General features: G+C 41.7%; 2 protein-coding genes across 2 annotated transcripts; both read left to right on the forward strand.

Annotated features, from left to right (window-relative positions):
- The first annotated feature begins 63 nt into the window (after positions 1 to 63).
- psmc1b (proteasome 26S subunit, ATPase 1b) lies at positions 64 to 7,152 on the forward strand. The gene is made up of 11 exons (XM_055044149.1): positions 64 to 85; positions 598 to 651; positions 1,163 to 1,259; positions 2,042 to 2,166; positions 2,253 to 2,438; positions 2,522 to 2,650; positions 2,888 to 2,984; positions 3,930 to 4,119; positions 4,719 to 4,870; positions 5,339 to 5,493; positions 6,809 to 7,152. The coding sequence occupies exons 1-11, from the start codon at positions 83 to 85 to the stop codon at positions 6,941 to 6,943; spliced, it is 1,323 nt and encodes a 440-aa protein (XP_054900124.1). The 5' UTR covers positions 64 to 82; the 3' UTR covers positions 6,944 to 7,152.
- Positions 7,153 to 10,913: 3,761 nt separating this feature from the next.
- Positions 10,914 to 26,825, forward strand: calm1b (calmodulin 1b). The gene is made up of 6 exons (XM_055044151.1): positions 10,914 to 11,057; positions 18,320 to 18,350; positions 19,048 to 19,191; positions 24,114 to 24,220; positions 24,375 to 24,510; positions 25,701 to 26,825. The coding sequence occupies exons 1-6, from the start codon at positions 11,055 to 11,057 to the stop codon at positions 25,727 to 25,729; spliced, it is 450 nt and encodes a 149-aa protein (XP_054900126.1). The 5' UTR covers positions 10,914 to 11,054; the 3' UTR covers positions 25,730 to 26,825.
- The last annotated feature ends 301 nt before the right edge of the window (positions 26,826 to 27,126 follow it).

Consider the following 27,126-nt stretch of genomic DNA (forward strand, 5'->3'; position numbering starts at 1 on the left):
GGCTAAGAGGATGGGCGCCTTTTATAATGTGCCCAGTGTTGTTGCCGTATTCCGTGACGTCATATTCGGTCGACAAGCAACCATGGTAAGTGAGCAAGCAATTTTTGCCACGGGTAATTAATATATCATTTGTGGTCTAAAACCAACTTTTGTGACCATAGCTTCACTTTTAGCGTCACAGTTTACACCGCGCAGTCGCTATTTATGGCTGGGTATTTTATTTGTGAAGCGGCGAGCTATTTTAAAGGCAGCTGACGATCATTTAGCCTAAAGCTAGCAGCATTAGCTTCTTTTTAGCTACCAGGGTTTGTGTTTCTCTTTCATGCACAAAGTTATTCATCTTTTAACTACACTTATAGTCTGTTGTTCTACTTTGATTAACTTTTCTGTTTTCGTGGATGTTTTTTTCTACAGTTTTACCATTTTTATAGTTTACATTTACAGTAAAAAGCTATGTGTCGCTTCTGACTTGGCAGGTTGTAGATAGCAACGAGCTAGCTTTCTCAAGGAAAACAATGGTTTTAGGAAAACAACACATTCATGGTGATTCGTTCTGGACTTAATTACTGCTTTACTGAATCTTGTTTATTTTTCTAGGGTCAAAGTCAGAGTGGAGGCCACGGTCCGGGAGGAGGCAAGAAGGATGACAAGGTGACTTTTTGCTGCCAGTTGTGGGAGATATTACTATTTTGTTCACATGAATATATCAACACCACTATAAAAGTTGAAAATCCCGCACACTGCGGTGTTGTCTAATCGCCAGATTAACGTCACAGTTGTAGTTCGAAATGAACTAAAGAATCGTAATACATGTTGACAGCGTGTTGAGATGCCAAATCCTGGTTCTGAACATGCTTTCAGCACAAGAACAATAAAGGAAGATTATAGAGTAGACTCTTTACTGTCATTGGTCGATTAATCGACCACAGTAAAGATTATTCCAGTACCATTCAGTAAGAAATCGCACAACATAAAAAATGATTTCGCAAAATTTTATATGCAAAAGATTTAATCAAACAATAAATTGCTTATGTATCCTCCTGAAGAGTTTTTTTTTTTGTGTGAAGCGTCATCGCTTAAGTACTTCATTACTATATTCTGTTGTCAAGTCTTTGACGAGGTTCTTTTTTCAAATTTTGTTGTCATTCATTTCTATTCGAAGGATAAGAAGAAGAAGTATGAACCTCCAATTCCAACCAGAGTGGGGAAGAAGAAGAAGAAGACAAAGGGTCCAGATGCCGCTAGCAAACTTCCACTTGGTAAAGTGAAAACGTACCATTATCTGGCAATATGTCAGTTTTTGGCATTATGCACAAAAACCTGCCTGTATGCAGCATTTCAATAAAATGAGTTCAAACTAAAATTCAAACTGTCCATACATATAAAGTAGGAGTAAACCATTAAGTCAATACCTGGATGATCTATTCTGTTGATTATTCTGACGATTAATCAATTAATTGGATAAAAAAAATTGGTACGTTCTGCATTTTTTTTTTATACAGTATTTGAAATGCATAAAGGATTAATTAGTAGTTTAATAACTGGATAGAAGAATGTGCTTAAAAGGATTTGTTTTTTTTACACAATTTGGATCAGGTAATGCTAAAATTAAGCCATTTGCTGAGGTGCAGGTAAAACATATTTACAGACGAATAAGAGGATTTTTTTTTTCTATTTCTTTAAATGTAAAATGTATTTATACAGTTTTGGCTTAATTGCTGATCGGAACATGTTCTGTCAGCAGTTGGTTACTTCCTTTTGTCTTTGTACTCCATTTAACAATTAATCGCTAACAATTGATTCTCACGATTACAGTTTTGGCTTAATGACTGCTCTAAATGCAGTTAGTCTTTTCTGAGTCTATGACCACCAGTTAATAATTAATATCTAAATTAGTAGATGATTGCTTTGACAATCGATTAATCACAATTAATCTCCAGCTAATTAGTTGATAGTTGACAATAATTTTGACAATCTATTCATCACGATTAAGCGTTTCATCCCAGTTTGTTTCACACAAAGCGGTCTGTCTGCTTTCCAGTCACGCCTCACACTCAGTGCCGCTTGAAGCTGCTGAAGCAGGAACGGATCAAAGACTACCTGCTGATGGAGGAGGAGTTCATCAGGAACCAGGAGCAGATGAAGCCTCTAGAGGAGAAACAGGAGGTCAGCCTTCGCTCTGACGCTCGCCTCTTGTCTCGTCTCTCTGGCGATCACGTGTGTGAGTGTTTGTTCCCTCCCTGCTTTAACAGGAGGAAAGGTCAAAGGTGGACGACCTGCGAGGAACCCCCATGTCGGTAGGCACCCTGGAAGAAATCATAGACGACAACCACGCCATCGTTTCCACGTCGGTGGGATCGGAGCACTATGTCAGCATCCTGTCGTTCGTGGATAAGGATCTGCTGGAGCCAGGCTGCTCTGTTCTGCTTAACCACAAGGTGAGGTGTGGGCACAGCCTCAGCTGGTGTGTATCTATGTTTAGTTCCATGGTAAAATAGATTCTGGTTGTGTGTGCCTGCAGGTTCATGCAGTGATTGGGGTGCTGATGGACGACACCGACCCCTTGGTGACGGTAATGAAAGTGGAAAAAGCTCCCCAAGAAACCTACGCCGATATAGGAGGACTGGACAATCAGATCCAGGAGATTAAGGTTCAGCATGGCACACAGTCAAATGAACGTCTGAAGTACATGAAGTTATTTTTTCGTCGTGTCTTTCTAAGCTAGGCTCCTACTGCGTTTAAGCAGAAAAGGAACAAAATTGAATTCAGTTAGTAGCATTTAGCTTAGCCTAACATTACAAAAGGCAAAATATTTTAAATCTCTCTCTTGTTGTAAGAAATATACTCTATGAATAAAGCTGTCTTGACTTTGACTGTTTGCTGTTAGGAGTCTGTGGAGCTGCCGCTCACACACCCTGAGTACTACGAGGAGATGGGCATCAAACCTCCCAAAGGTGTCATCCTGTATGGACCTCCCGGCACAGGTCCGTTCATTTTAACATTTTTTGTTGTTTTTGGCACAAGCAACCAACACAAAGCAATTTAAATAAGCAGGGTTGATATTTAGTATCTTAATACCAACCCAGATTTTGAGCACAACCCTGTACTGAGCGTGAGGGTTTTGTGATTTAAACTAACTTTTATTAACCCTGAAGTAATCGGTTGATATGGACAAAAAGTTTCATCACAATATTATGTGATATAGTTTTGACAACGGTAAAAGTAACACTAAAAACCATTTATGATTTTAAATTTAAGGTGACAGCCTCACATACACAAATTTACCACGCCAGTCACATAAACAACTGTGATTTGATCAATGCAGTGACGGCGTTCAATCATATTTTCTCTTGGTATTGACTGACAATATTATTAAACAAACACTGGGATAAGTGGTGATAAAAATAGAAATTCTGACAAAACTGACAGTTTAGGAATTTTTTTTAAACAATATAATGTGAATTGAATGGGAAAACTATGAATCAAAATTATTAACATGATGATAAATTTATCACAATAAACGATGAACGATACGATAAATGCCCAGCCGTACGGGTGTGCCATGCTCTTTCCTTTCTCAGGGCCATTCTGGGTGAGATGTTTACAGCTTGTGATGCGTTACGCTGTGTGCCTCGGTCACCATGATGCTGATTAATTTAGCCAAGTTGATTTGTATCACACATTTTATCAACAAGACACTTTACACCATAAAAACATAAAGTAACCGCTTAAACACGCAATAAACATTACATTTTGTCAAATGCTTGATCAATGTTCCAGTATTTATTAATCAAATAGCGTTTGATTAATAAGGACCTCAGTGTTTCAACTGTTTTGCAGTTTTCTAGAAGTTTGTCCCAGATCAGAGGAGCGTACATCACACTATTGGAGTCAGGATTTCTTTCAAACCTCTGTCCTGCCGTTCCCAGGTAAGACGCTCCTCGCCAAGGCCGTGGCCAACCAGACGTCGGCCACCTTCCTGCGCGTGGTCGGCTCGGAGCTGATCCAGAAGTACCTCGGAGACGGACCCAAGCTCGTGCGGGAGCTGTTCCGGGTGGCGGAGGAGCACGCGCCGTCCATCGTCTTCATCGACGAGATCGACGCCATCGGCACCAAGAGGTACTCGGGGCTCTGCTGAGCGCTGACTCAGACTGAGAGCGGTAATGAATCACCTGCGCTGATGTCAAGGTGCTGGATTGGTGTCACAGCCTACCGTCTCTAAATAATCTCTGTGTTTGTGTCCAATTCTCAACGAGACGAGGCGATGCACAGCGGAAGCGTTGTTCTTTTTATTGACTGTTGAAGATATGTTTATGCCAAATTCAACATGTGCTAAAAACATTTAAGTATGTAAATGATCTGTTTTGTGGCTCATTTATAATATGAAAACATGCCTTGCAGCATTTCTGACTTTGTAGACTAAAGTTCTATTGTTTTTGATACTGAGGAATAATTTTAAATAAGTTTGCCCTTGTATCTTGAAATAAAAGTGCAATTGATATATACATTTTCATATCTAGGATCTAGAAATATTTTTTAAGACTGGAAGAAACGAAGCAAGCTGAAGGCAGAGCTGGAAGTGCCTGAATATTTATGATTTTATGAGTTTTATACCAAATAATTCAGGCATCAGCTTCAAACTGAACCATGCCTGGTTCGGATTGAAGCTCCACTGATGTGTAAAACATCAGTAAAACATATTTTCTGTCTTTCTCAAGGTACGACTCCAACTCGGGTGGCGAAAGGGAGATCCAGAGGACCATGCTGGAGCTGCTCAACCAGCTGGACGGCTTCGACTCGCGGGGCGACGTGAAAGTGATCATGGCCACCAACCGGATAGAAACGCTGGACCCGGCCCTCATCAGACCCGGTCAGCAAGCCGTCCAATTGGCTCAGAGGCCGCCCGGCTCCGGCTCTCATATCTGCAGTACTGTAAATCTGTCTGGCACTCAGGAAATGGCTCCATTCTGCTGAGTCATGGCAGGGAGGGGGAAATTGAAATGTCAAGTCTTTTTTTCTTCACTTTTTTTTCTCTCTTCTTTGGGTTGTTCATTTATAATGCCTGTTCCCTTAAGGCAACGCTCCTTTAAACAAAGATTGTCACGTGTGACAGGAATTACATTCACTTGATATTATCAACAGCTCTCTTAAGAGAGGGAGGTATTTTCTCTTTCTTCTTTCACAATCTAGTCACCAAGAGCAAAATCCTGCAGAACTTTCTGAAATAACAACCCCTCCAATCTTGTTTATGTCTTCCATATTCCCAAAAGACCCAACGCTCCTAAATGCACCGTGTGTGTAAAGAAGTTACTAATGCGGTTTTTGTTTCCACGCACAGGACGAATCGACAGAAAGATCGAGTTTCCTCTGCCAGACGAGAAGACCAAAAGAAGAATCTTCCAGATCCACACCAGCAGAATGACGGTGGCAGACGACGTCACCCTGGATGACCTCATTTTGGCCAAAGACGACCTATCAGGAGCAGACATTAAGGTGAGACGTCCTCAAGAAACAGGAAGCAGACACTAACCTATTTAGCTGGATGATAAATTGTCCCAGAAACTATTGCGATGAATGAGAATATTGTCACTTTGAGACCATTTTCATCTAATATAATAATAATAATAATAATGGCATATTGATGTGAGTGAAACCTCTCAAAGATCAAAAAAACACTTTAATTTCTAAAAAACGTTTAACACTGGAACTGGTAAAACATTTTAAGTACCCCAAATAAATAAAGAAAAACTGCAATAATTAAAATGGATTGTGAAGTTTCTGTAACTGAAATTGCATCTCAAAAGTTTTTAATCACTGATATTAGACAGGCAAAACAGGCAAAAGTGGCAGGCAGGACTTTTGCCAAACGCAGAAATAAACACTGCAAACTAATTACTTAGTACTGAGTAATTTAATTTTCCTTCAGGATCAATAAAGGACATTTGAAGCGAATGTTTTGCAGCATTTTTCGAAATTTCTGCCATATGAAACAGGAGCGTCTTTCAATAATTGTTGCCCGAATGGAAATAATCGAGTTTATTCTAATCTATCTTGCGATGAACTGACTTATTGCTTACTTATAAACTAGGCTGAACTGTCAGCAAGTTCTGCACCACAGCTGCACTACTTCTAATTAAAATTGAGCATCCAGACAAAATTGAAAAAGTCCAGTGTTGCAAACCTTTCTGTCTACGTTATTCACCAGATTGAAAGTTATGTACTTTCAGTCTGGTAATCTGCAGGGACGTGTTTGGTTCTGTATTTCCTGGTGGGTTTCTGCTTACTGCTGCAGTCACTTATTGATTAACTATCCCAACCTCATCCAAACGGAGGGAGGGGAAAAAAGACAAAGTCGCTCAATCGGAAAATTCTAAGGCTGGCTTTGTAATTAATTAATGCCAGCAGTTAATTAGGCGAAGTGAACTTTCCATTCAATAGCATCTATCCTGCTGGAGCTCAGGTCGCTGATGTAGTATGCTGCCATCTCGTGGCATATGATGGAATTACAACAACAACAAAAATCTGAAATTTAGGAATTTCTGTGTGCTTCATACAGCTTTACTGAACGGGTCAGTGGTGTTTTTCTTTCAACATTTCAGCAAGTTTTTGCACAGTTGAGCCTGCTGAACACGCTAAGCTAACCATTGTTCCTGTTATGGTAGTTCATTGGAAAATGTAGACCCCCCCCCACGCACACGTCTGGCTGTGTTTCTGCATTCTGTTTCACATCTTTGCTGCATAAAAAAAAACAAACACCACAAGACAAGCCTGACACTTTTCCTCTCCCTTTTCCTCGTTTCTCCTCCAGGCCATCTGCACAGAGGCAGGCCTCATGGCGCTGCGAGAGCGCCGCATGAAAGTCACCAACGAAGACTTCAAAAAGTCCAAGGAGAACGTCCTGTACAAGAAGCAGGAGGGCACACCGGAGGGCCTTTACCTTTAACGCTCCCACCTTTATTTTTTGTTTTTGTTTCTTTATTGCCCCCCAACCCTTTTGTGATTTATTAGCGAGTGGAAGAGCGGCAGCAGCTGACTCGGCTCGTCAGCGAAAAGCTTTGAAACGTCTTGTGCACGTCACGTCTTGCACCGTCCTCTCTTCCCTGTTACCGTTATGTGTTATAACAGTTAATAAAAGTGATAAATAGAACCAGGCGTGGGGTGTTAGTCATCACTTTTTAGCAGCTTCGGTCGCAGGAGCACTTTAACCATCTGCTGACGTTTACGTCCTGCATATGGAGGATTGCATCATTTTCATACATTCAGTTTTTTTTTTAGAAAGTAGTAAATATAGTCACTTCGTTTGAACTGTTTTACATTTTGTCACATTATAACCACAGATACAACAAATGTGTTGTGTTTTATTAGACTTTATTAACCCAAAGAAGTGGTGTCCGTTTGCGTTTTTGTTGCAACTGTGCGCGAGACTTTGTCGCCATTCCGCTAATTTTGGAAAAAACACAATTTCCCAGGTTGAATAAGTTTGTTCACGCAATAAGTGGTTAAAATCATCCTAGTACCACTTCCCCTCGTGGTTTGCGCCAGCGGAAACATCCGGTTGCTGATCTTGTGATTTGCGTGATGCCAGAAAATAGTTTTCATCGCAGTTTTGCTAAATTTGCATCCAATTTCAAATTGGCCACAAAAAAAAAATGCCTCATCCCATTTTTTTCTTAATTTGCATGTTTCCAATTGGCAAATTTATTTTTGAAATATCAAATTGTTGCACTTGTATGCTGATTCAAAATGCTGCTATATACATCAGCCTGCCAATGGGATGAGAGATGAAAATTTAGTTTCTTGACTAAAACGCTACTCTGTAATGTCCCATAATAAAAACAAAAAACTTTGAAGCAATCAACACCAAATAAATTAATGGTCGCTGTGAAACAAAAAGAACATGCGGTGTGTTTGCCGTCGTAGTTTTGCAAAAAAAAAAACACCTCATGCCAGAGTGTTTGATAAACATGAGTTTTATAATTTTTTTTAAATAGGTGTGTTTCCAATAAGTTAATTTCTTTTTCGCAACTCCAGTTTGCTGAGTTTTATGGTCAATGGAAACGTAGCTACTGTGTCATTTCTGGAATATTTTATATTACAGCCATAAACTCAATGATGGCATGTAATTTAAAAACTCCACCGTTTCATCTAGCGGTTGCCTACAAAAGCTGCATGATGTCAAAGGACTACCACTCGGACGTTTACAAAGGGCTGCTTCAAAGGAAAAAAAGAAAAGATTTCGTCCATGTTCCCATTTATGTGCTCGATTGCAAGTGAGCAGGCGGATGCATAACTTCAGTAAATCCAGCCAAGCTGCTGTTGCCGCAGTCTTGACATGCGGACAGCGCCGCGGCGTTGATTTAATTCCCCCTGATGTGGAACCATGTGGAACTCAGTGCTCAGCAGAAAGCGGCCCCATGCAGCAAGCGCCGGGCCAAGATGCAGGGCCGGGATTGAGCCGTTGCTGCTGCACTGCAGGACCCTCATCCAAAGTGATCAGGCATTTCAAATGCACCACATTTCAGGACACCCGTTAGGGGTAGCGTGTTGTACCCTGGGTTTTGGTTCCAACGAGGCGTTTGTCCTGTTGCCTCAAGGCAAATTTTGGGACATTTATAAATCACAGCAAGTCCGTCCGAGTTTGGTTCCTAAATGCCTTTTATTTGAATGAGTTAGAATAAACAAAATGTTGATTATTTGCCTCACAAATTCTCCGCAGCAGACTTAAAAAAATAAAAAAAAAGTCTGTGGGAGCCAGGATCTGGTTCAAACCTTTCTAGGCCTCTTTGGTTTTGAGGAAGGAGAAGAAAAACGAAGTTGTGGCGACATCGAACATGCGACGGTCCATGCTTCCCGATCTGCACGGCAGCAAATGAACAAAGCAAAGTAAAATAATTTCAGCAAAAAGTTCTAATTTGTTTTTAGCAAATTAACAGAAAAAAAGTCTTAAGCTGTGTTAAGACTGAGCCTGATAGCGAGCTGGCTAACAACTACACATTAAAAAAAAACCTGAAAACTGTGATATGCTTTTGCATTAACCCCTCTTTTCTCAGACAGCCCTAAATAAAGTCCTTCAGAAATGGACTCCTTGTGAGGAACTGAATAACAGTCAAAGTGACATGGCAGACACGGAGATCGATGCATTTTTGAGTGTTGGGATGGCCTGGACTTAAATTGAAGATGCAAAAATGAACGTTTACAGACTTTCTTCACCTCGTCAAATTATTTTGTTTGCTTCGACTTGGCAATCAGCAGCACAACTTTGGTGTTACTGACACAAGAAATAACACAAGACGTCGACGCGTGCAAAAAAGTTCATAGCTAAATTGAACGTTTTTGCAACAAACAAATACCGCATGGTATTAAAGACATATTGGAGATAAGTTATCTCTGGGATGCAGCAGCAGAGATCTTTTTAGCCCCTTGTTGCTTATTTAGGAATGCTCCTCACGGTCCATTAAAGACCAAAGCGCCCCCATTTTAACGGAGACGTTTTAATTCGTCCGCTAGGTGGTGCTATAGCCACAAAATGTGACGGGAGACATTGCTTTGCCCTTTTCAGCATCGTCACTCCACCAATTCAGGTTACAACCTATTACTGAGGAGACTGGACGAATTACCATTTCAACAAGACTACATATTAATAAAAATAATAATATTTAAAAAAAAGATCGTTTTTGTGTGCCATTACGCTATCACCAGCACTGGCGTGGTTTACAGCTCGTTTCACCAGCGCCTCGCCAGTCCGAAGTGAATGTGCGCACTTCTCTCACCGCGCCTGTCGCATTGCTATCGGTTCTGAAAACATTACCGTACTATAAATGGTAATGGACACCGCTAAGCGGATGGACTTAAGCAGTGAATATGATTAGCTTTTCACGTAAAGAACCCAGTGATTTTATTTATTGCGTTTCCATTAAGTACAACTGCCTGGTGCAATGCAGGTCCCGTGTAGCCAATCGATGCGTCCGGGACATAGAATATAATATTGCAGGTCTGCACTGGCCAATCAGAGAGGTCCTTACATACAGGCGCAGCAAAATCTCATGTGTTAAGCGCGCTGCTTAGATTTTGGGGTACCCTTCCGCGGCTACGAGCTAGTGCCTCGTGTCAAGAAATTGTAACTTGCAGAAAACGGACGAAGAAACTCCCAATTTCTCCCTTTTTCATCTCGGAAGCGAAGGATATTTATTTGAATGTGGGTGTTATCACTCTGTGAAGTTGCAGGAGTTTTAAGTTTGTGGTTAAAATGTAAAGGAACATATTATTTTCTGTGAGAAGCTGTTTAGTGAAAAACAAAAATCCAGTTACAAAAGTAAAGACGACTTAGAAAAACATAAATTAATATTTAAGTGGGTTTTTTTTATGTAATTAGAAATAATCCACAAAATCAAAGTTGTTCCAGATGTAAACAAACTATTTTTGACGAAACATTAATGTTTACCAAGCAATATGAGTTTTTATTAGAGAGAAAATAAGTCACTGTATGGGAAAAAGTTTACATTTATTTTATCTTACTCGGTTAAAACATTGCACAAGTTTGAACTTGATTTATGTCAGATTTATTGGTGCCTTAATAACACGAAACCCGCCCAACGCATCACTCGTTGCGCTGTTTTCTGGATGTCCTTCCATATCTCAACTCAAAACTTCTTTGTAGTCTGTTATTATGTGCTCTGCTTTCTGTGTGATCACGAGGAACACGCAGTCCAAGCAGGGCCATTTCATCAATAATTAATTGCGTGTCAAATCGAGCAGGAGGATGCTCCTCTTCTGTGCACTGCAGACGTTTGAGCCGCGCTGATTGGCGTGCCGAGCGGCCGGAGGCCCGCGCTGCTGCAGACGGCTCCGAATCGCAATAAGGAAGTGAGTGATACGTGCTAGCGTGGCGGAGGGATACTGAAGACAACTCGCGCTCCCCCTCCTCCTCCTCCCACCTCCCCATTCTGGCCACGGCCGATATACACGCTCCGAAAGCCGCCAGTGGAACTCCATCTAAGGAACGAGCACACTCCTCGTCTGCTTCCACAGACCAACAAGCACACAACCCACCCGACATGGTACGTATAGTCATTCATTCTTTGCTTTAGTGGAGGGAAAATGGCGCTTCCAGTGCAGCTGCAGGTGCTTGCTGGTCGGAGCCTGGCTTTATTCTCCGTTTCTGTATTTGCTGTTCACTCATTGATTCCTGTTATGAGCAACTCGTTTCCGTACAGGAGGCGGAAAACGCCGGGGAGGCGCATTTTGTGTTTCAGCCCGATTCGATTATTAAAATGGCTTTAACATTCGCCATGTTTGTTTTTGTTTTTTTGTGCTTGTTGCCTTTTCCTTGCGGGTTTATGCCTGAAAATGTGCTCTGCTGCATATGTGGAACTGATAACTGCGCAATTAGCCTGTTCATGGCCGCGTGCTGCAGCTCGCATTCAAACTTGGACGACATTTGGAGGCGTCGGGGGAGGAGGGGGGGAACTGCTGTGCTATTCTGAGTTATTATGGGATAATTCTGTTCGTGAGCGACACGGTACTTTCTTCTTTTTTCACAACGCGCCTCCAAAGCACAGGCGTGTTGAGAGTTAAAAAAAAACCGCTGGTAGTTTTTCCTTCCCCTTTTCTCTCTCACACACAAAGGTAACAGTCTAGGTGGAGAAACTGTTTGGTTTCCACTCTCTTTTTTGTCTTTTTTTCTTTCGAGGGGTTGCACCATCGCGCCTCCGAGCTTCGCCTCGCCGCGCCTGAACCTCCGCTCTTCCCGTCGGTGTTCCGCAACGGAAATTGACGGTAGCCTATTCCGTAAACTCGCGAGGTCACATCTCCGCCGAGGGGAGCTGTCGGACGGTGTTCCTCCTCTCCCGCAGGCTTTTTTCGCAGGCAGTCTGGGGTTATCTAGTTGTGCTCATGTCTGCTGATTTGGTTGCCTCTTTGCAAATTTGTTCGATGTTATGCAAATGTGGCACCTGTGGGACTCGTGCAAGAAAGCTCTGTGTAAATAAATACATGAACAGAAGGTGGAAACGAGTTGAATCAATTTTTTTTTTGTTTCTTCTTTATCTTCTGCACACCTAGCTGCCATCCTGCTGTACAGTTCCTAATTAATTACGTATTCAGCATGTCACTCTGTTGCAGCTGACTTTCTGGTCATCTTCCTCAGCCTCAGTGACTTGCAGAAAAAAGGGGAAAAAAATCCTTTTTTGGTGCACAGGTTAGCTTCACATCTGCAACATAGGAACAGGAACTGATCTGCATATTGCACAGAAGCCTCTCTGAGCCCTGAAGGAGTCCAGAGGCTGTAAAACCTTTCAGCTCCACCGAGATCAGATGACCCACGTACAGTATCAAGCTTCCAATCAGGTTCACGTTGCAATGCGCTGCAGCAACCGGAGAATAAACCCACCAGCATCCATGAAAAGTTTCATTCCAAACTCCCCCCACCACCACCATCACCTTATCTGAGCCCACTCAGGTGGAAACGCTCCAACCGCCCACCCCCCACCACCAACATTGAGGTGGAAGTATCGAGTAAGTGTGTCGAGGCCCTATCTTGTTCCTGCTCGGCTCTTGTTTGTTGATGCATGTTTAGTAACTCGCGGCGCATCCGATACGCCGCGGTGAATAATTGATGCGTTTGGCAGCAACACCTAGCCCTGCCCTGCACCCCTCCCTCTCCTTCCCCATTCGTCTCAGAGCGACGGTGTCCGTCTGTGGCGTGGCGGGCGGCAAGCCCGTCACCTGCCACCACAAGCCATGTGGTGCATGGGGTCGCTGCGCCCTAGGAGTGTGGTATTGTTTACACCGCACGCCCCATCTCTGTCTCTCTCTCTCACTCTGTGTGTGGGGCTACTTGGGCCTGAGGCCTCTTTGTCTTTTGTCCAGCTATGAAGAGAATTGCCTCACAGTGGAATGAACGCCCCGCCGCTGCTACCCCACACACACTTGGAGTCTTTGTTTCCCTCCTGAATGTTTCAGTTCGTCACACCCATCTGTCTGGGCGATGGCTGCTTGATCCAGCTCAACAAACTGGTTGGTCACCTCCATAGCAGACCACAAAAAAAGAAAGGAACATCCATGATTGGTACTTCTGTTTTCTCAAGGAGGAAATGCCAATTACGTAAGAGCAAAAGAGGCCTGGGATGGAATGCGATTCTCACAGTGTGATAACGTCACAAACGTACCCTGGTGTGTAATGGTGTTCACACAGATTCAGACCCAAAAAACTAGCAGGATTCAGTCAGTTTCCTGCTCAACAGAATGGGAACATATTTCCCTACTGCTGCTAAAGTTATCTAACATTGATTGTTTTTTTTTTCCTGAATGATAACAATTCTTGTTTTTCTTTTCTTTAGCTAGTGGTAACAAATATACAAATTTTGCCAGACGATGAATTGTCCCAGAAGTTATTACGATAAACAACAACCTTGTCTTCTTGACGCCATTTATCAAATAATACAACGGTAATGACAGAATAATGCGACTACTCCCTTTTAAAGATCTACAAACTTTAGTTTTGTACAGAACAGTCCACACTGCAACTGGGAGACATTTTGTATATTCAAAATAAAACAACAACAAAAAAAACATGAATAAAATTGCCCTTCAAAAAATATTAAACTAATTTTAATGTGTAATTAATTTATTATCATGGCAGGCTGGCCCGATGCAATTTGTTTCACTTCCCGATACGATACTTTGAGTATTGGCCGATACATTCCCAATGCAATATCATCAATCAGAAATACTTTTAATACATGTGTTGTTGTGTTGATTGCTAGAAAAAGGCTCGATCAAGTCATGTTACTCAGGGAACAGTAGTGAACAATAGATATAACAACAACTGACCCATTCATTAACTAGTGGATCAGTCTGTGGGATACAAGCACTGCCGAATAGAAATGCTGGGCCCGGCTAAACAATTATTACATCTGATATTTTAGATGTGGCCTGATTGTAATCTGACAACAAAAACAATGTTTTTGTGAGCTTAAAATACAGCATGTTAAAAGGATAAACTGTGCTGCAGTTTCCGTGATCAAAATTTGATTAAAAACAAATTAAAACTAGAGAACGGAACGGGAAAAAGAGCCTCAATGTAAGTCTTTGACGGGTCAGGGTTAACAGGCGAAAATGATTGACGTATTTGAGGAAATATGAGTTGTCAATCACTGTGAAGGGAAAATTCTGATTCAACAAGGTCATGTTTGCTGGTTAGTTATTGAGGCTATCTGCTAAGGTGTTAGCTTAGCTTTACAACTATTGAGTGACTGTTGGCGCTCAGTTGGTTTTATGAGCTGAAATATTTCCAAATCACAGAAAATATCAGAAAAAAACCCTGTAGTTTAGTTATTTTAGTTTTTCCTCTACCGACTAACCTGGATTGTGCAGCTACAGGAGGGGGAGGGGGACACGAGTGTATGCTACAAAACTTCCCAACACCTCCTTTAATATGTCTGTAAAAGACGTTAAAGTAGGGCACTGTGATAAATCGATATCGCTTAATAAAATTTTTGGTTTCAGGTTGGTTAATATTTGAAAAAAATTGGATTTTGTCAAAAGTCCTCGTAGCCTGGCCCTAATTCTCTGACGTACAACTCGGAGAAGGGGTGACTGAAACAAAACTACTTTTTGACAATGTTTTCTGTAGTTTTTTTCTTTTAGAAAAGAAAAATTGAATTTGCATTGGAAAAAAAAATCAGACATTTAAATTTTAATCCTGAGCCCAGCCCCAGATTAAAGCAAGAATTTTTAGGCCTTGGAAAGCCTTGACTCCAGGAACCCGTGCCTGTTCCCGACCGGCTCCTGGAGCTGCTTCCTGCCTGTTTGGACTGCTGCCATGGGCAACAGGGTATGCGGTCGACCCAGTAATGCCAGCGTCCACAAATGCACACAGATGCCTGTTCCCCTACAGGCTGTTATTTAGACCGAAGAACGGTGAATCACAGGGAGTTTCCTCCGAACAGTAAGAGCCACCGCCACACAGAGAGGGGAAAGGGGAAAAAAATAGGCCCGGCGTTGCTACGGCACCAGAAGCCCTCGGCAGCTTGGGTCACTGCCAGGGGAGGGACCGTAGCGCTGAGTCACCAAACCCTTTCCCCCCTCACACACACACACCCTGTCCAGTTTGGAGAGACAGGTAGAAGGAGAACATACAGAGATGGAATCTGGTCTGTTTCATCTTGGCTGCATGGAGACGGAGGAAACAGTCACATTATTGTTTATTGTAAGTTCACATTGTCCTCACCCTTAAGTTTTAAATTAATGTATCTAAAATTTCTCACACAAAAACATAAGGGGGCTTTAAAAACTTCAATCACAGGTCCTACAGGGGCAGTGCTCTTTTTTTGGGTTTTTTTTTTTTTTTCATCTTCACATCACGATGTAATGCTGTTCCATCTTCAGAAACATGACTTGTTTTTTTTTCATGCATGTTTGAGGAATCCTTTAGTCTCCCATAGCAACCATTCAGCTATGCAAAACACCTCGGTGGACGCAGCATCGCCTTCGAGGACGAACCTCCTCCTTGGCGTGGCAGTTTCCAAGCTTACAGAGGATTCCTACCCTGCAACTCCCCCACTCAGTTCCTTCAGACTAGCCAGCAGCAATGAGCACTTGGTGGAACTGTGCATCTGTCTATTGTAGTGTTAGTGTTTAGTGCTTCATACAGGAGCTACTTCTCAATGCAAAGCTGTTCAAAATGTTTTTAATCAGTAAAGTGCAAATTTATCTCAGAGGTTCATGTTTGAGCCATCAGCTCACTTTCGTTGTACGATGCTGTTCATACAGTCTTGCTCCAAAAGCTTGAAACTACTACTATATAAAATTTGTGACTTTCTTTTGTCCAATTCTGTTGCGATACAAATCTTAAATTTAATTGTTGATTGTCTCAAAATATCCTGAATTTGCGTCGGTGAAACCCTGCAGAAACCCTGGACTCATTCAGTCGGGTCATCTAATCATTCGAAACTCGACTACACGCTGATCGATACATGCATGTAGTTGAGTTTGAGAGGAGCGACGAGACGCCTCTCTGTTTGAGAGGAGCAAAAGGTCGGCTGGCAGCGCGGTCATGTGGCGCTCTGCTAAATGCCAACCCAGCCTAAACTAATCTAACACTTACGCAACAAATTCAATTTGCTGACTTAATTTCCAAAATGGAGCTGCCTCGCCTCGGAGCGCCGCGCTCATTACGAGGTTCTGGTCTCCGGGAGTCATAGGACTGCGGGATGATTTCTTCATTGCATCGGTGCGAGGAAAACTCCATGAACACGCAATCCTAACAATGGAAGCAGGGCTGGGCGCTTTACAGGAAATGCAGGGATGGAAAGTATTGGTGTGGAGGAAGACTGCCATTAGTGTGTGTGTATAAAAGAGTTGCTCTGTGTGTGTTCCCCCTCTTTACTGCCAAGCTCACGGATGTCAGTCAGACTGGTCTGTTAACAATGATAATAAAAATATCTTCAGAGTCATTTACACCATCAGCTGTTTCTTCACACTTTTATTCTGGTCTTTTCTTTCTTTTTTGGATGCGATTAAAAAGAAAGGGTAGGGGTAAGTTGGTTTGGAAGCATTTAAAGCTCGTGTGAGTCAGCCATGATGGAAGCCAAGATGGTCGGGGAGGGAGGGGTCGGCCACCACATCAGGCCAGCCGGTTGGTCTGGAGGCGACGCTTTATCCAGATGCAATTCATCGATAAATTACAATGAGCTCAGTCGTTTCCATTGTGGTGATTAGTATTTTTGGAAGGTCAAATTTAGTTTAGTCCATTTCATTCATGGTTTTGTTTGTGTGTCGTTTGTACTACAGTTTCTTTTGTATGGATTTGGTTGTCCTGTTTTACTTATTTTGGATGTTTAAAATATCTTCCAGTTAGAGTTAAAGTTCTTTACAAAATTAAGGCATTGAGAGTCTTTGAGAGAGCAAACTTTTATAATTGTGCCATTGTCAAAATGCATCTTAACAATGCTCTCAAAAATATTATGAATATTAATTGCAGTAATTACTTGGGCTATGGATTGTCCAGCAAAATCTGTTGTTGTGGAAGGCCAATTATCTGCTTTGTTACAGTATCTTGAAGTGTTGTTGCCTGCTTGTTTTTTCTTTATTTTTTTTTTCTTTATTTTTTTTGTCAATATCTCCCCTTTTTTATCTTTCAAACAAGATAGCTATTCAGAAACTGCTTTGAGCCTTTACTATCCAGGCAAGCCAGGTCCGATAACTGGTTCTATTTTATTATGCTAATGTTGGACTGGAGACAAATTGTTTCAAAACGGCAAAAATTCCTGCCACTCCTGCAGATTGAAGTCCTTCAGTGATATTCTGCCGGAGTTTGTTTAGTCTAGATGTGTGGAGATAAAATAAAACCGCACAGCCCCACCCCTACTTGTTGCTGTGCACTGCTATCTGATGGAAAGCTTCTATACTTTCTTCCTTGTTTTCCAACATTATGAATACAGCTGCTTGGTAATATTTGGGGAAATGGAGACTAACAACCACAGAGCAGTTTGTCAGGCTCTTGATTGTTGCTGATTTGAGACCAAAAAACAGTCCAAAATGTTGGGCTGAAACGATTGATTGCGATTAATTGATTATTGAAATCGTCAACTGAAGTACAGCAACTCCAAAACGAGGATATTTGGTGAAGAAATAACATGCTTCAGAGCCCAAACTGTAAACATGTATATACATTTTCCATATAAGGTTAAAAAAAAAAAAAGACTTGTCTGTAAATATGTTTTACTCAAAATGATCTATTAAGCAGCTTTTTCCTTCTAATCATTAATTAATGCATCCTTTTCTACAAATGATCAGGCGTTCACTAAATAGATGTCATTTTGTTTTAGGTAATAAAATGTTTTTCTTATTTTGGGGGGGGAGGTTTAAGTGTATTTTTAATGCACAAAAAAGGCTCAAGTGGTTAATTAAAAAATCTCACAGAATGTGCTCATTGTTATCCGATTAATTGTCAGAATCATCAATGAATAGTCTGAATAATCACTTACTAAATTGTTAGTTGCAGTTGCATATAAAACAAATCATTTTGTGGCCTTTATTTTGAAGTAAGTAGGCTGAGTGAAGATATTTTGCTCTGACTTGTAGCCTCTAAATATGAATCCTCACCTCTAAGCCCCAACAACACTTCAACAGCTAGTTTTTTCAGCCTTGTTAAAAATATTTGCTTTTGTATGTGTTTGACCTCCTCAAAGGTCAAACGCATATACCTCTAAGGGATTAGAGATTGCAGTGAAACTGGTCAGGGTGAGGCTTCATGAGGAATTTCTGTTATCTAAAACGCTTTTCTTGTTGACTAACCTGTCTCTTCTCCCAACCACAGGCTGACCAACTAACAGAGGAGCAGATTGCAGGTAAGAACTCCCTCCACTCTTCAACAAAACTTTCCTCCTTGTTATTTTGTTTACTGGCTCGGTGGATTAGATCCAGCCCCGCGTTATTCAATAAAGTCCAGCAGTCGTGTAAGGTAATGTCTCTCATTAGGCATTCTGGCTGCTTCCACGTCACATGAAGGGAAACAGAACATTGAAGGACTTGGCAGCAGGCCGTCCCTTCCCTTCCCTTGGCAGATCATTAACTGTTCAAAATGAGCAGGACATAAGGGGATGAAGAATTCACAGCAGTTATGAGTCACAAATGCAACCTACAAAGTTGCACTGAATAGACACTTTTCAGTCCAGGCCTCTGATTGGCTTCAAGCACAATAAGCACCTTTATGTCCTCACCATAAAGACACAACCTGGCGCTTTGGTCTAAAACTGGAAGCTCTTGTTTCTTTTCAACCGAACCCCATTTTGTGCTTAATTAGCCGGCGCTAACACCCCAAGGACTAAAGCTTCATACTGCCTCCCTGCTGCATGTATTTAGTTGTTTTAAAACTTTCTGACTGTCACAATGTCAGCCAGATTTCAGGGGAGAGTCAAAGCTCATCAGATTCACAACAGCGTTCCAGACGATCCCAATCGGAAATCGATTAGCCGCTGGAAAGCCCTGGTGTCATCTGTCTGCGTTTTCCTAACTCAGACATGTTCCCCTCCTCTAACCCCACAGAGTTCAAGGAGGCTTTCTCCTTATTCGACAAGGATGGCGACGGAACCATTACCACCAAAGAGCTGGGCACAGTCATGAGGTCGCTGGGCCAGAACCCCACAGAGGCCGAGCTGCAGGACATGATCAACGAGGTGGATGCCGACGGTCAGTGGCGCACGCTCGTTTCGTTTCAATTGTCGTTACTCGTTCTCGAGCTTTTCCTGGCCAAAAATGTGCTGCAGGTTTTGTGATGGAAGTTTGGAATCACACCAAAAATGAAGAAGTTACAAGATGATTCTTATTCATTCGTTAAATCGAATATATATTGTACACTTGAAGTAAAACAAAACTTACAAGTATTTTTTCATCAAGATATAGGAGCTTGTTTTAAGTCAATAATTAATTTATATCGTAAAAATACATTATAAGAGTTTGCAGTGGAGTTGGAGCATTTATATCTATGATGTATTAAATGGACAGGAAGAAAGGGCTGATGACTGGAGCCAGTTATAGAAAAAATGTCTGGTTTAATTGATTGAAGTATCCCGACTGTCATTTTGTAAGCAGAATTTCAAAATTTTCTTCATCAAATTAATAAACTGACAACCATCCTGATCTAAAATAGAATGGCTTCAGTTGGACCCCTGTAATAAAAACTGCTATAGGAGATCCAACCTGCCCACATCCACCAGCTTCTACAATAACTTTTAAGAATCTTGGATAATATGAGTTCTGACATCTAATTTACCTTTGGGCTCAAACTGTTTAAAAAATTGGTTTGAATTAGAACATTTTAATTTTGGAGTTGTAAAAATGAACTACGTTACTTAGGGGTTGGAATTTCCTTGCAGTTTTCACCAACACCACAGTCCAACATGGCTGCCTTGCATATAGAAAATAGTGGGCAGACACAAAGTTCTGTGTACCTCCTTTAATGAACATGTTTCTAGTGCTACTAAAAGTAGTGGGCCATATGAAGAAGCGAATCCCACTGGGTTTTTTTGGGAGCCGGTTCATTAAACTTGGTTTTGATGTTTTTCCGAGAAGTTCTGAACTCAGCAAAAGTTGCCACTAAAACTCCTCCTTGGTTCAGTTCATCTGTTTACATTTACCTTGAAAATAATTGATGCCAACATTTTTCGGCACGTTGGGAACCATCTGGGTTATTTTACGTGGGTCATGTTCAGTCAACCGAAATGTGTTGCAGGAAACTGCGAGTGCTCTGCTTTGGCCCACATGCTGGCAAATCCCCAAATTTACTCAAATTTTGCAAGCGAAGTGGAAGGCTTTTTAATATTTAGGTTAATATGATGCCTCGTTTTTAATCTGCAAAACGACCGTCAGCTGCTACAGGAGCGCAGAAAGTGAGCGCTCCCAACCCATTTTTCTTCTTGGGAATTAATTTGAGTTGCTGCTGTTGTCTGAGGGATACGGCTGTGATTTTTCTGTCATTGCGTGACTTTAGTGGTTAAACCCCCCCGTTACAGATAACAGAGGATTAGCTGAGGCATCCATTATTGTCCTGCCTCCAAACACATCAGCTGTGTTGTTGCCCATCTCCCTGCGTTTCTCTGCCAACTGTTCACCAACTGGCCGAGCCAACTGGCGGGCCAGCTTTATTGTCAGATGACGTATCCCTCTGTGTCAGCAGTTTAGTCACTGCGCGTTCGGCTCCATCCGAGTCCACAATGTCATTGATATGGATGAGCAGGTGGAGTTTTCAGAACAAGCCATGTGTCGGAGTCGGCGTTGCTTCTCGGCGCCGCACAATCACAGCCGCCGTTTTAGGAATTAGCGCTTTTAATTTATAGGAAGGTCTTAATGTATCGGCCAAAGATCGGTTATTGTGATAAACGATAATATCTGGGAGTTTTTTTTACAGCATTTTAAATGGCATAACAATGCAGGAACACATTCTCAAAGATCAATAAATTTTTTATTCTAACCAACGTTTAACACTGGAACTGGAAGACATTTTAAATATCTAAAATATACTAACTAAATAAAATGAATTATGAAGTCTCTGTAAAAAAACAAAGTCCTTCAGAAAAAGCCCCAGATTGAGGATTTTAGTCAAACAGTTTTTGTTAGAGAGGAAAGAGGAAAAACAATAAATTAGCTATATCTTATTTTGAAGGGATATTACCTTAGCGACCAGAGTCAAGCGAGGGCAGTGGTTGAGACGAGTGGAGTAGAGCTTGTGAGTTTTAGGTCTGATTCACACAACACAATTTAAGAATTCTCGGCCGATTTTTCTCGCTCCGTCAGGAAAAACCCCACAGGCTGCAATAATCAAGCCGAGACAATGTTGAACATACTCTGAATATACCCGATTTTAGATCCGGCATATTCAACGCACCACAGAACGTTGTGAAATTGTCGTAAAGGGAAAATCGGGACCAAAAAAAAGGCTGTAACAGAAGCATTATCTGACGGTTTGAACCCCGCGGGGCCGCAGCAAAATCGCCAAGTCTGAACAGGTTCTACTGCATTTGCTGCAGGAAGCTCCAATCCTCTTAGGCAGGTATGTGTTGTGGATTCTGAGACGGAGCAAAAACCACAGCTAAATAAATGTCCAGTTAAAGCATTATGTTGTGAAGCCAAAACCAAAATTTTGTTCCCAAATATGCAGAATGATATAAAAACTCAATGGGGAAAAAAATGTAGAAGTTTTGAGTCTGGAAAAGTAGGGAATGTAGAAAATGAAACCTGTCAATTCCCCAACACGTTATAGGAACCACATTGATCAGAATGAATCAGTTGCCCCTTTAGTCACAGATTATCCTGCCACCCTCACGAGTTGCATTTAAGAGCCAACACACACATACGCACACCATCACTAACATCCCCTTGTTCTGCCTCTGCCTCCCTTGGCTGATGCAATCTAGGTCAGACGGCAATGAAGCTAGTAATGGAAAATAAAAGTGGTTACATAAGGCCTCTCTGCCCGCTGTACATCCAGCACCCCATTGGATGCGATCCGGTCCATTGAAAATCAGCTTTATTTACCAAGCAAGCGGACGATGACAAACGCCACACAAGGCAGACGAAGCGGCGTCTTTGCGACGCAATCGGAAAACGTTATCTGGGAAGAAACGCGGACGCAGGTTTCGACCGTTCCGTTACACAACCCGCTGTTAACATGCGACAAAGCAACATACACCCCAAAACGCTTCACTCTCCATCACACAATCCCACCGCTCTAGGGGGAGAGGGGTTAATGCGATGACCACACGTACGAGTGTGCCGAGATGTCTCAACCATCTATAGTTTGCGTCAGCACCTCTTATGTGTAATCGCACCATCTCCCACTCGGTTCACTCCTTATATTCTCTCTTCTTCAGATCTCTGTCGCCCACTCACTTCCTTCCGCCCTCTCTCTCCTTCTTTTTTCTTTCTCTCCCACAGTCTTCTCTCTCTTCTAGTCTGCCTTCTTCCCCATCTTCATCTTCATCCTTCCTCACAGATCCAGAACAAACAGCTAAACATTCCCGTTTCCCTTCCTTTCCTCTCAGATTGGTTTTTTCCAGTTGAGCTTGAACCATTATCCCTTCACCAGTCTTTCTTGCTGCTGTGCTTTAGATGGTCACTCGTGGCCATAAGATCACCATCTGCCCCTATCACATCACTGCATCCCTTTTTGTTCCACACGCACACACAATCTGTAGAATGTGTCAATCCAATTAATGGTCAGGATATTTCACAAAATAATCGGCTACTAAAATATAGTTGTTTAATTTAGAATTACATTTTTCTGTCAGGTTATAGTTTGAGTCATGCACAAACATCTTCATTGCATCAACTGATTAGCAGTTAGTTGATGCTAGCACTAACTAGCTGCTAATCTATCCTTGCGAGGTAGGTTGTCTGTGTCTGTCATGGGAAGGTGCAGTTTTATGGCCAGTTGGCTTGATGATGTTCGTCTTCGCCATTGGCTGCCTTCTGTTGCCAACCAATACGAAGCTAGGTGGATACTGTGCAAAAAAGCTTGGCAACAATGATGGTTAAGGCTGGAGAGAATTGCAAAATGGGGTGAAACCTGTAGAAACCCTGTATTTCTGTGCATTTCTTTCCCATTTATTTATATTTTATGATGGCTAACAGTTCCAGGTCAAGATAAAAGGAGGCTCTCATGAGATTCCCCCTCCTGCCGTGTAGCCGATGAGCTCCTTCCAGTCAGGAGAGTCTGATCCCACTTTAATCCTGTTGTGACATCGGCTACATGGATATCGATCCTACAGTACACACGACACTGCTGGTACAGCAGCTGCCGTTAGAACGGCTCGAGGATGTGTAGCTGTAGCATCTGGTTTGAAGTGCAGAATCCTGTGTGCGATGATTTTCTCTCCAGACCTGATTCGTTCAAGACTCTTAAAGGCATAGGGATGGGCAATAAAGCTACTATATTCATGAAACAAATTTTTAGTTCTTGATTATATTTCTGGAAAACCTTTTTTGTTTTTTCACTCATGCACTGTGTGCGTTTCTAAACCCATTGACGTACTCCATTGAGTATAATATAATAATTATCCAAAATCAGTTTTTTACCTTTAATGCTGAAATAGGCTAAGAAAAAATTCAAGTTTTTTGTTTTTTTCCTTCATATGACTTTCTTGTAATTTCCAGACGTCCTAGTAAATTCTCGTCTTTTTTCTGTTAATGCCATGACTAAATTCTCATAATTCAAACAAAAATTAATACCGCACCACCCGTCGTACAACTTGCACAAGGGATGATTAAGACAAAAGCCACTTTTTGAAAATATTTAGTCATTCGTAAATTCTTTTTAAAAAAAAAAAAAGGTGAGCAGATTTAAAATCTGATCAAATGCAAAAAAAAAAAAAGCATGCAACACTTTTCAACATTTTCAGAGTAGTGTCGTTTTTTTTCTTCCAATTCGCAACGGTGATGGATCAGATCCAGAGCTGCGGCCTCTAAAGAGCTAAACCACTGGATGAAAGTTTTCAGTTGGCTGCTTCTCATCAGCCAAATGCTGATGTAATGTCATTATTTTGGCTGATCAGTCTCCTTTTAACTGATTGCCATTTTTGATGATTAAACGGCCTCCTTGACTCGCTCCTTTCCAGGTAATGGAACCATCGACTTCCCCGAGTTTCTGACCATGATGGCCAGAAAAATGAAGGACACAGACAGCGAGGAGGAGATCCGCGAGGCTTTCCGGGTATTCGACAAGGTACGGAAATATCACAAGCAGAAGCTCTGCTGGAATCCTGTGACTTGGAAGAGAAAGAAAACAGAGAAAAAGTTTTCTTTGAATGAAATCATTGCAGACTTTGTCTTTTTACAAAACAATAAGCTGTAAGATGAATTCTGTCACTTCCTTCCAGGATGGGAACGGCTACATCAGCGCCGCAGAGCTGCGCCACGTCATGACGAACCTTGGGGAGAAGCTAACAGACGAGGAGGTGGACGAGATGATCAGAGAAGCAGACATCGACGGAGACGGACAGGTCAACTATGAAGGTACGGGATCACTGAAAATGAAACGCACGAGTTTTTAACAAACGGGGATCAGACTGAGGCTCATCTCTCCGAGCTAACTGTGACTTGAATCTGTCGTTTGATGGAAACTGCTGCTCGAAGTTTGGAGAAAAGCCACCATGTTTTCACATAACCACAGTTTAATGGGATTTTATGTGGTAGACTAATACAAAATAGTGCAGAGTTGTGAAGGAGGAAGTTGAAATCTGGAAAGTGTTGCGTAATTTTTATGTTGACTCATCTTTTTTTGTGTTTTCATTTTTACTCCATCAATAAACAAAACCAAAAATGTGAGATAAGTACAAACCTCCCTATAATGATTTTGGATAAGGGGCGTTATTAGAAAGTAACCAAAGGACTGATCTTCCTTCCCCACTGTAAAACACGGTGGCAGCACAATCATGCTGTGTGAATGCTTTCCTATAGCAGAGACAGGGAAGCTGGATGGAGCTGAATAACCAGGAACGCACCAATCCACTTTTTTTCACTTCCGATACCGATATCTGATGCTTAGTATCGACTGATGCCGATCCAATACAATGGTGCTGGATTAACTTAAAACGTTTCCTTTATTACAAATTCATTTGATAAGCCTGCACCAGTACAGCACACGTAAATACACCAATAGCTTTATAAGTTTGGTCCGTCATGTAAAGAAAAAAAGTGAAACAGAAAATCCAACTAGGCGTTCTAAATATAATGTAAAAAAATAACTCTGGTTCTGAACCAATACAGATATTTGTTTCAGATCGGTGTGTCTGGTTTTCAATATTATACTTTTCAGAAACCAAAGCTTCTCGATTATGTACTGCTGTGAGTTTCTCTGTTGCATAACATCCAGGCTACAACACATTGATTGTCGTAACGTGACACCGTCTCAGCAGAGTCTCGCCGTATCGGCGCGCGTTCTCCACGTTTATCATTTTAGCTCGCGTGTGTGCCGCCGCACAAAGGCCGGCTTTTTTAATCATGGCAGTTTAATGAGCCGAACGCAGAAGTTGTTTGGAAGAGAGGGGTCAGTAATTAGGATGTGTGTTCTGAACCTGCCCAGCTTGATTAAAAAATTAATAAAGCATTTAACAATTTAGCAGGTGACTGCCCATTGCGGCAGAGCTGTAAAGCTGGTGACCTCATTGTCCTCTCTCTCTTTTTTTTTTTTTTTTTGTCTGCAGAGTTTGTACAGATGATGACCGCGAAGTGAAGCTTGCCCGCCCCGTCCTGACCCCCCTCGCCCTCCCCTCTTAGAAGAAAACGAAACAAAACAAAACGGAAAAAAAAAATGTTTTACTTACCTCTTGGAAGAAAATGTTCATTTATTCATACTGTTTCTGTATAGAAAATAATTGAATGTTGACTTAAAATATCCTTCTGTCCACACAGGAAAAAAAAATATATATAAAAAAAAATATACAAAAAATGTCTGCATGAAAATGATGGTTAGTGATTCTGCCCTCTCCCTCCTGCCCCCCAACATGAAGATCAGTTTAGTATCAGTACGAGTGAAAACAATAACAAACCCTGTAACTACGACCTTCAGACTAAATTTAAAGCATCGGGCCAACTCCTCCCTGCTCCATATGCTCGTGGTAACTGTCTGGGCTGGCCATGTCTCTTCTTCTTCTTCTTCTTCTCCTCTCTGTTTTCTGTTCTTCATGCATGCAGCTTGAGACCAGAGCACTAGCCCCCCCACCCAACCCATCCGTCCCCCCTCCGGACTACCAGAGCGTGCTGATTCCACTATAAGCTGTCCTCTTGTTGGTTTGGTACAGTTTTTTTTTTTTTTTTTTTTTTTTTTTTTGTATTCGCAGAGGAATCCTGTACTGTTAGTTGAGAGAATATAACAGGTTCTAACTCAAAAGCATTAAAGTGGAATGGGATTTAATTGTATGCTAGATAAAAAGAGAAAAGAAAAAATTGTACAAAAAAAACATGACATTTTAAAGCGTTTGGCATGTTTTTATGTTATACGGATGGCCATCTTAATAGTCGTTTGTCCTTTCCTTCGCAAAAGGAGGGGAGGAGTTAGTCTTACAGTGAGCTTTTCTTTTCTTTTTTTCGCTGAGATGTCCTCTTTTTCTTGCAAGAGAGAATCACTGGCCTTCACGTTTCTTTTCTTTTTCTTCTTCTTCTGTTGTTTCTACTCAGACGGGGAGCATAGTGAGGGGGCGGCGCTGTGTCCGCCAGCGCCGCACCAGGTCTGCGCGACTGTTCGTCCTGAGTTCAGTTTACATTCATTCCAAGTTGTACATGCTAGTCTTTAATTTTTTTTTTTTTCAAATAAAAGACCATAAACTTCATCGTGTGTTGTGTCATTTTTCTAATGCTCGGTTATGAAAGCGATCACTAAAGACAGCATGACGAGTCTGTATGTCGTTTACTTGACTAGACAAATGTGTCAACAATAAAACGATTACAATCGGCTCCATGGGCCGTGTCAAACCGTGTGAAGGCAGTGTGTTTGCCTTCGCCTTCAGCTGCGGATGCGCACACACGCGCCCGTCTATGCCAGCTCTCTTCCCCTTTAAGAAGACCCAGCTGGTTGCTAGGCAACAGGAGCATGCTGGAACTGGGATGTTGAAGGAGGTGGAGTGGCTGGAA

Source organism: Poeciliopsis prolifica, unplaced genomic scaffold (assembly GCF_027474105.1).
Source record: "Poeciliopsis prolifica strain line A6 unplaced genomic scaffold, Auburn_PproV2 SCAFFOLD020, whole genome shotgun sequence".
Lineage (NCBI taxonomy): Eukaryota > Metazoa > Chordata > Actinopteri > Cyprinodontiformes > Poeciliidae > Poeciliopsis > Poeciliopsis prolifica.